The sequence below is a fragment of the Coffea arabica genome, chromosome 1e, assembly GCF_036785885.1.
Source record: "Coffea arabica cultivar ET-39 chromosome 1e, Coffea Arabica ET-39 HiFi, whole genome shotgun sequence".
Lineage (NCBI taxonomy): Eukaryota > Viridiplantae > Streptophyta > Magnoliopsida > Gentianales > Rubiaceae > Coffea > Coffea arabica.
Genome location: NC_092311.1, coordinates 55,619,265 through 55,629,116, shown reverse-complemented (window position 1 = coordinate 55,629,116; position 9,852 = coordinate 55,619,265). Strand labels below are relative to the sequence as shown.

At 40.1% G+C, this 9,852-nt stretch overlaps 2 protein-coding genes across 10 annotated transcripts; both read right to left on the bottom strand.

Annotated features, from left to right (window-relative positions):
- Positions 1-230: 230 nt before the first annotated feature.
- On the bottom strand, positions 231-5,350 carry LOC113731008 (transcription initiation factor TFIID subunit 15b-like). 9 transcript variants are annotated; one of them, XR_011821509.1, is made up of 8 exons: positions 4,839-5,350; positions 4,559-4,709; positions 3,611-4,241; positions 3,169-3,319; positions 3,008-3,089; positions 1,516-1,721; positions 1,363-1,395; positions 231-689 (listed from the first exon to the last, which is right to left on the bottom strand). XR_011821509.1 is itself a non-coding variant. In XM_072066277.1 (6 exons), the coding sequence occupies exons 1-6, from the start codon at positions 5,110-5,112 to the stop codon at positions 1,607-1,609; spliced, it is 1,404 nt and encodes a 467-aa protein (XP_071922378.1). In that variant the 5' UTR covers positions 5,113-5,350; the 3' UTR covers positions 231-1,606. The 9 variants fall into 9 exon arrangements, 1 of the variants encoding a protein (XP_071922378.1); XR_011821510.1 differs by having other exon boundaries at positions 231-288; XR_011821499.1 differs by having other exon boundaries at positions 1,345-1,395; positions 4,839-5,349.
- A 1,362-nt stretch (positions 5,351-6,712) lies between these two features.
- Positions 6,713-9,852, bottom strand: LOC113731003 (glucan endo-1,3-beta-glucosidase 9-like). The gene is made up of 2 exons (XM_072066272.1): positions 9,359-9,852; positions 6,713-7,988 (listed from the first exon to the last, which is right to left on the bottom strand). The coding sequence occupies exons 1-2, from the start codon at positions 9,715-9,717 to the stop codon at positions 6,872-6,874; spliced, it is 1,476 nt and encodes a 491-aa protein (XP_071922373.1). The 5' UTR covers positions 9,718-9,852; the 3' UTR covers positions 6,713-6,871.

The following is a 9,852-nucleotide window of genomic DNA, read 5'->3' as shown; positions in this document are numbered from 1 at the left end:
CCTTCCTTGAATAGGGTTGATAGAAATAATATTTAGGCTAACGATTGATATATAAATTTTAAAAAAAACCTAAAAACTATCTTTCACTTGCGCTTCTATCAATTACATATATCAGAACACCCACGTACACCACCCAACACCCACCAACATCCCCCCCCCCCCCCCCCAAACCCAAAAATAAGCATATGTCACCGGACCGGGGGCAAACAACAAAGAAAAATCAAAGTCAATTACAAAGAAAAAAAATTAGACCGCTTGCCTCATTTCGTGTTTATGTATGATCTGCTCCTGAAAATAACCTTAGGATTACAAACGATATTTACATCGTCAACCAGGTAACCATAAGAAAGAAAAGGGCTACAACGGATAGAGAGAGAGAGAGAGAGAGAAGCGAATAGAACAACAACATAGCCGCAGCAACAAGCTAGGGAGAGTGACTCAGATGAACACCAAAAACAGTAAGAGCCTTTTGCAACACTTTGACAATGTTGCTGTGGATCAGACCCAAGCGCAAGAACCAAAGCTGACACCTTAGCCACGTTTGATCCCAAGTCGATCACAAAACGTAGTCCCAGTGAGCTCCACGCGTTTCTACAGCGCACCCACTTCCAAAGGTTTCAAGCCTTGCTATTATCACGAGGGTTTGATTCCGAATAGATTCAATTCCTAGGTCTACTATATAACCATGCCTAATAAAAAGATATTATTAATACAATTCCCTTGCAATATAATACCAGATTATCAATGATATGATAAATAAAACATATGGAAAGTTCCCTGCGTTAAATTGTCTTTGTTCCCTCTTACAGAGACTTGCAATCAAGTTGGGAGCAATAGCTCTGACTTTTTGAGGATTAAAAATCATAATTAGCTCCAACTCCTCAAAGGGCTCGTAGAAAGCCCCTAAACGGAGAGGCAAAAAAACTCCTATTCAGCTTCGGAAGTTCTGGAACACGGAAGTAAATTAACCATGACATGGTCTGGAGACCAACGACAGAGAAAATTCCAAAAGTAGTTTCCGGTGAAAGCTTTTAGAGCATTCTCCTCCTAACTCGTGATTTGGCTCATCACTTACAACTTTCACATTCCCAGACAACTCAAAAGTATGTGGAATCTCATATCAGCACTTTGGTATGGAAGACATAAAGGCCATAGAAGAGGCAAATTATTCGATGCATGAATTACGCCATGCCAAATACAAATATCAGAAAGATGCAAAAACGTCATTCTTATATGATGCAAACATCAAAGCCAATACGCATGAACCAAGCATGCAATCCACAAAATGCATCACTTAAGACCAACTTAACAGCACAATGTAATCACTAGAAAAGCAACACTCACCTGATAATTTCAACCTACCTTAGCAGCAATTTGGAGAATATCCACTTGCCTCTATAAAAACATTCACACAAGTTCGAATCAATCTGTAGCTTGAAAAGGAAAAGAGCCCGCCAACTAGTACTCAAAACAAAAGGAGAAAAAGGGTATCGCTCAGAGTAGTGAACAACCTACCTCTTAATCTCCCGTTAGAGAACAATCTGCAATGGAATAAAATAAAACCCCTCCCACCACAAGTTTTAGTACATATATGCTTGGATGAGGTCTAATAAGGGCGTGAACGGTTTCCTCCATGATAATTTCTATCTGGACCAGAACCTCCACCATCTCTGTAGTTGTCTCTACGTCTATCACCCCCATAACCGCCTCTACCACCTCCCCTGTAGAATAATCAACTAGTCAGACTACAAAACCATGAAATAAAAGATAAAATACCATCTTGTAAACAAGCAAGAGTACATTTAGGAAGAAATCAAATTGAGAATTGAAGCACAAAAAATGCTAAAATTATGATTCACAATGCAATGACTCAACAGCACAAACTCAAAATTCATAGCAAATAACAAATAAGGCATAGGATACAAAATAACTTGACCACCAACACAAAGCATTAACCAAGACAAGATTGTTGTACAATCACGCAAGACAGACCCTTGACAGAAAAATCTAGAGCTAATCAATTGAATTATCAATCAAGGGCTACATCAAGAAGTGATACTAAAATCACCAACTATCCTTACAAAGACAATAGTCCGCATAAACACCAAATCAGAAAAACGGGAAGCCAAAAGATTAATAGGCCAGGGGTTCATAAGTTGAATAGTGGACAACTTCCAAGCAGTGCAAATAACTTACACTGGAGAAGCTATGCATAAAAACCCACATGCAAGCAGTAGAAAAATAATTATGAATGATTCAACATGATCAAACACGACTTTAATAGAGAACTTGCATCCAAGTGAGAAACTGAATAACCATCTACAAAAAAGTAAAACTATATCAACTACTGACCCCAAATTTTTGGAAAATGTCACTGTACATTAGAAATTCTTTTGTCAGAGAAAATCATGTTTCGACTTCTTAACCAGCTCAGGTGGAGCCAATTAAATTATACTCTGAGACATCTCCACCAGCAATATGGAAGACCACTTCATGATACTAAGATCAACAATGTAATGTACAAAAAGTCCAACCATCCGCAAGATAAAAAGAACAAAAAGAAGATAGCAAAACATATAATTACAGTTGACCACCAACAAAGGAATTCAGAGGCAAGGGAGTGAAAACTGAACTACGGTTCCTAATGTCTTCAGGACACCAATGAGCTACCAGTTATTTTACCCACATCAACTGTTTCATACATGTATAAATGCAGATTGCAGAATTTCTAGAACTCAAGCAAAAAACTTCTCAGACTATCAACGACTTTACAAACATTTGAACATTGATAGATTTCAGATTTCATATCAAATGATACACGACATAGTAAACTCGCCTCAATGTGTAAGTATAAAAGTACAAGAACTAACAGCAAGTCAACATAATGAGTTAACTCAAAAATCTTAATGCAAGATGCTTAGCAACCCTTGCATGAGAGAACAAGACAACAAAGAAGCTCATCGTCCTGGATTTACACAATGATATTTAGTTGAGAAAGATAGAATACCCATATCCATGCTGTGAGGCAGGTTTTGGTGCAGATTTCTCAGCCATAGCCACACTGATTGCATAACCTCGTAGATCATGATCTGAAAAAACAATTTCAAATGAGTACATGATGACTATATACAATTTAAATTAAAGATGAGAAGTCTGCTTCGGGTTTACTATTGAAAAAGCCACCAGCAGAGTGTGCTGCAGAAGGATCTTCATAAGATAAAACTGCATCTCCTTTGTTTTTTCCTTGGTCATCTGTGTACAGTTTTATACTCCAGGGCCACTGATCTTTATAACCTCGCTTTTGTTTGATCCTTGCAACCTAGCAAAAGAGAAAGGTAAGAACCCATTTCTTTTTTATTCATGCATCAACTACTGTATCTATGTACCTGCAACAACTAAAAGAACTTGAACATAGCATAATCTGCTAGACCAATAAATAAATTGCAAGGTGATTTAATAAAATGAGATTCTCCATTTAATGTAACAATCTTTCCTTCGGACATAAGTATTTGGGACAAGATGTATAATTCCCAGATCAATTTGCAACAGCAGGCCAAATACGATTTTTATATCGTTCAAAATAATAAGCCGAAGGAAATTTGCATATTACTTGTCCAATGCTTCCAAAAAGTTCTTGAAGTTCTTCAATGGTCACATCTGGAGGCAAATTTGAAATGTAAATTCTCGAGTTGTCACACGCATCCCCACAGTTTTCATCACACTGCTTCACTTTAACAGGAGCTTCAGCTGGAGCACCACCATATCCACCACCCAGATTCCGTGGACCACCTCCGTAGCCTCCATCATAGCCACCAGGTGGAGCACCATATGATGGAGGATATGAAGAAGGCCCCCCACTATAGCTTGAAGGTGGAGGAACAGCATCTTGAGCATAATTAGGGTTTCCACCATAACTGCTAGGTGGTGGTGCATAGTTACCACCATGTCCACCATAAGAAGGAGCTACAACAGGGCTCTGACCAAAGCCACCATCATCTCTTCCTTGACCATAACCTCCATCACCTCTTCCTTGACTATAACCACTATCCTCTCTTCCATGACCGTAGCCACTGCCTCTACTGCCTCCACCTCTCCCACCTCGATTATTTCCATATCCTGCATTATTGCCATCTCTATTATAATTACCACCACCTCTGTCACCACGGTCACCAGCACCAGCAGGAGGGAGTGCACCACATTTGTTACACTTATCTCTTCTAGCAAAGTTCAAATTCCCACAGCTACAACCACACAGGCCAAAATCAATGACCATTAACATGTTTAAAAAATGATAACAAGGTTTTACCCTCTGCTTCTTTTATGTCACATACTTGCTATAGCTTCTTTGTACAGAATGACTGAAGTCAGCACAAAATTCACAAGTTAAGATCCAACATAATACAATCTTATTAGGTCCTTTATCCTTCCAAGTAGCATAGAGATAATAACGTAAAGAACAATCTCAACAAAGTAATTAAGACACAGCACACTTTCTGAGGGGAATAAAAGGAAAAAAAAAGAAAAGAAAAGATGAGCACCGGAAACGGTAATAGGTTACCTTGGGTTAGGACAACGCCAGTCCCCATCTCTGCCACTTCCACCACCGCGGCCACCTCCTCTACCGCCACCTCCACCACGACCTCCGCGGTCCCCCCCTTGGTAGCCACCACCACCCCCACGATCTCCTCCTTGGTATCCACCACCACCACCTAAAATGAGCAGATATCGAGGAAACAAGAGAAAAAAAAAAAAGCTTAGTGCAAAAAATGTTTAGTGAACTTGAACGTTTAGATAGAGTAGCGAAAAACAGAAACAGAAGTGCACCAGGTCATCATTACCTCGATTCTGCATATTACCGCCGTAACCACCACCTCCTCTGCCTCCACCACCACCACCTCTACCGCCTCCCCGGCCACCGCCGCCACCGTATCCTCCACCGCTTCCTCCATAACCACCATCTCCTCCTCCAGAGCTACCGTAGCCTCCTCCTCCTCCTCCTCCTCCAGAGCCACCGTAGCCTCCGCCGCCGTATCCTCCAGAGCTTCCGTTACCTCCATAACCTCCTCCGCCCATAGGCGGTGGACCAGATCCGTCGCCTTGTTGACCGTACATGTTTTTTGATATACGATGTCGGAATAGCAAAAGAGAAAGCGACGCTCAGAAGGAAAATTGGGTAAGAGGATAAAAAGTGGATTTAGGGTATTGTATTGCTTTATATAAAAGGACAGCTCGAGACTGGAAAGAGGATATTTTCTTTTCTGGTGTTGATGAGCGTCCAGCAAATCAACTTGTATGCTGTTCTCGGGTCCACGGTAGCTTACATGTGCCGCTAAATTCTGAACGGGAAGGTACGCGAGAGTGGAATCCAACTCCGTTTAAGCGTAAAAGGGCCAAAGGCCTAATGGTAATGGTTACCTTTTCAACCCAATTGAGCTATTTGTTTTTAACCCCTCAAAAGTAACAAAGCCCAAATATATATATATATATATATATATATATATATATTAACAAGTCTTTTGCAACATATTGAGTAGTAAATAATTTTTTTTTTTTTTTGCATTGAGGGGAGATATTACAGTCTCTAAACCAAAACAAATTTCTGAGTAGCAACCCCCTATGATTAGTAAATAAGTTTCACCTGATAATATTGAAAATATTGCGCCTTTCACAAGAGAAGTATACATATCCTCTTTATTATGCTAAGGCCCCATTTGGATTGCATTTTTCGTCATTTTTTATGGAAAAATTACTGTAACGATTTGATATATGTGAGGGAAAAAAGTAATAGGGAAATGTGATCACGGAAAACGACGTAATTTTTCGGCGAAAACAGCAATCCAAACAAGGCAGACTTTGGGCTTAGACAAGAAGCTCTTACTTTTAAGAGAAACCGGTGTGAACTTGAATCAAGCTATGATAAAAGCAAGCTTTGTAAAAACATGGAGTAACATATAACTCGTTGAATAAATCAATCAAGTTTGAACATTTTAGCTGGTACCACCAATGGTGGAGGTGGAAGGTCAAGGAAAAATCACGTCAGCTTCCCTTTTCATTAAACTAGGTTAGAGTAGATTATACAAATATTATCGATGTGACAAAGAAAAAAAATCAAGTTTTAACATTTTAAGTTTTTGGCTTAACGGGATTTTGTCTACACTACTGATACGTTAAAAAGGCAGTACATCATGCCACAAATCTGCTCAGAAAGTGCAGTATACCGCGGATAGAATGCTCCTGTAAGGTGAAAAGTGGAATAATTGCCTAAGTCCTTTATAACTCGGTAACTTTTACCTGGTTGGTTGCACATCCATCGTTCGCTCTCTAAATTACAGTAGTAAAACTTGTTTAAAAGTGGTGGGTGGTCAAGGATGTAATCTTTGCTAGTCAACCGATATACGGTTTGGTTTAGTCTACAGCAGTGACATTACGTATCATGACGCCTTTAACCAAAGGCACCCCACTCAAGTCTAATAGTAAGCATATACCAATTCATAGTAAATCAGGAACCAAATGGCCAATCGTCAACAATGAGTTTACCAATTCCAATTGATCTACGTGAGTGCCAGGCAAGAAGGAAAAAAAAAGGAGCCAATTTGCAAAATCAACCCCTTTCTCTTCTTCTTTTGTTTTTTGTTACTTTGTATCCATGTAAATGCGTGCATATACTCGAGGGAAGTCTGAAGACGCCCTTTTTCCAGGAAGTGCCCAAGCGTAAAGGGGATAATCTATCATCTTAGTTGCACTACAAATCGAGAAAAGAAAGGTACAAAGCTCAGAATCAGCTGATGCAAAGCGTCAGCCAAAACAGCAGAGAGAGCAGTCTGAGAGCCGCAAATATATTAGATAGACTTGCACGCTATTAAGGAAAATCTCACCAGATTACGCATACTAAACACAACAACATGGTTGCAACTGGTGAGATAAACCAGTGGAACTGAGAAGACCTGCGAAGGGACACTGAGAGTGAATTCCTTAGTCCAATCATGAACCGACAATTTTCAACTGAAGGATCAACTGTAGTTATCAAGCCCAAGCCCCCAAAGTCACAACTGTCTGCACTTTGATCATGCTGCTGATAGAAACTATTGAAAGCATAGGAAACATTTCCAGGCCAAGAAAGGTCAGAACAGGAACCATCAGGTGACAATGCACTACAATCCGCAGCAGAGCATGCCTCCAGAGCATGTGCACTTATATTGGACAAGTCTTTGTTGTTATTCACAACACACCATTTGGGAGAGAGGTACTGGACATTCTGTGCATTTATGAGTTTTCCGGAGCCATGGACAAAATCAACCTGATATTTTGCTTGACCATCAAAAGTGAAGATGCCCCAGTGCCTCTCAAAATTTCCGGGAGTTCTGCTTCTCTGATCTTCATCTAATAGGCTAAATATGTAAGTCTCCACTGGCAGATCTCGAGGCCTTAGTGGAGTTCCTAATCTGCTATCAAGGTGGTCCACCAGGCCTTTCAAGAAAACCTGAGCTACAGATGAGGTAGCATTTGCAGCTCCATCTGTAGGCCAACCAATTTGCCCAATGATTATATCCATCCGAGGGAATCCAGCTGTTGATAATGCCATTACAACTGTATCGTAGCTCAAATCAAAGCTGTTTTTGTATGATCTATGACTGTCATTACGGGGATGTGCACCTTCTCGGAAGAGAGCAAAGTCCAGGGAAACATTCTTATTTTGATGATAACTCAAAAAAGGGGAAATGCTAACAAAGAAAGGAGATCTGTGCTTGTTCAAAAACGTGAGAACTTCAGCCATGGTTTTGTTGAGATCTGGCCTAAATTGTCCTCTTGATGGCAGGCCAGATTCCGACTGGAAAGCGTCAAAGCTGCACGGAGTGACAACTTTTACCTTGTTTGCCAGGTTAACTTTGACCAGAGCTGTCTGGATGTTGGCAGCAGCACCAACTACAAATGGATAGAATTGCTCACCAAAACTCTGGAGAAACGGATCATCTCCAACAGCAATAAACCTGTAAATATGAGATTCAGCAGCACGTAAATCCATTGGATGTCTTTGAATGTAAAGCAACACCGATTGATCTCCTACAACTCATTTTTGGAGAACCCCCTCAGACACACATCATACAGAAAGTAGAACATAATTTTTCTTAAACACAGTTAAGATAGCATATACCCTTACAGATCCGTGTAGACACAGCAATCACATTGTGAACCTAAGTTTCTTTGTCTAAATTAAGAACAATAACAGCAAGATTTTGAGTCTAGTGGAATATTTGCTATGAGCAAAAGCAGCAAAACAGCAGCCTGCATCAAAACCTAGCTTCATAAAGAAATTAACACTAAATAACTATAAGATACATTAATTGAATCAATAAGAGACAGGAAAGAGAAGCAACTGTCATGTAGGAAAGAGAAGCAACTGTGATGTATTTTTAGCAAGCAGTGGAATCATCCAGTTAGCTCAAAAGCCTCAGAAATGAAGGACTATAGAGTAAAAGTGCACTGCTGAATTTTTCTATATCTCTAATCCATTTCAAACAGCCATCACTGATGCAATAGCAGGAACCCACAGAAGTAGACTTTACAGGCTGATGTATTATTACCTGAAAAATTCCTAAAGCACTTGATAAAGGAAACCTCAGAAACAGAGAGAAAGGAAATAAAAATAAGTCCTAGACATTGCTCAATAACGTGCTCGAAAGCATATCAAACAGTGATCTTCATCACATAGGTCTCCCGTCGAAGAGTCAAAGGTTGACAAAAAGTATGATAACCAAAAAAATCAACAAATGCCGTGAATGATAAAGTAATTCACTGGAAAATCTTCTTAAATCAATCAAAATCCATTGGTTCTACACTTCTCTTAATAGGGTCTTCATTCATTTGAGAAGGAAAACATGATTAACAAATTAAAATGCCTGGATTCAACATTTCATCAATTCAAAATGGAATTATGCAGTAATGGACGCTAATAATGCTCCGTTGCACATACAGTAAATGAAAATTGGAAGAAACGAGAAAAAAAAAATATGAAGCGCTATATGTTCTATCCAACAGGTTAAGTTTCAACTGCACTGAATGCAACCATTAATTGCTGAATTCTACCCCGTATCTTTTTCTGGAAAGCATAAAAAGAAGACGCAAGAATCTAAAAATTGAGAGTTCCACTCCAGAGAAGAAACCAGTACTTCAGCATTCAGAAACTACAGTCCTAACTCCCAAAGTGAAGCCAAATTTCAGCTTAATAATGATGCAGATATGAAAAACGAAGGGGTTCCCCTGCTGAGAGGTTTACTTCATCCATTAACTACAGCACAATGACTGTATACTGTAGCTGGAACCAGTTCGAAAATGAAAAGTAAGAATGAAAGAAAAATACTCTACACGGACAGAGCCGGCACCATCAGAGACGTAGCGGGTGAGATTATCGTGGACCCAACTCTCAGCAGCCTTAAGAGACGAGTTCAAGCTACGAAGCATAGAATTGGGAATGCCAACAGTTACGTAAATATTAGAACCCGCAAGAGCCTGGAGGACATCTGGGTCAGCATCAAACAGCTTCACTTTAGTGACATTATTGGCCTTCAACAGTTGCACCACCTGGGCCGGGGGTAGAGGATGTGACGCCGAGGTGCCCCAGTTCACACCTGTAGCTATAACCCTAGAGAAATGGACGATACTCAACAGGGTTAGTAACTGCAAGGCAGTGTAAAGAAATGGGAGGGTTGTTGAAGCCATTGATGGATGAAAGAGAGTTTTCCTCGGCAACTTCTGCTTATTGAAGCATTGTGGACTTAAGCCGGACTAGGGCGATGATGGTAGAGGGGAAGGAGAGGACAACAAGAACAGCACGGGTCCGGAAAAGTGCAGCTA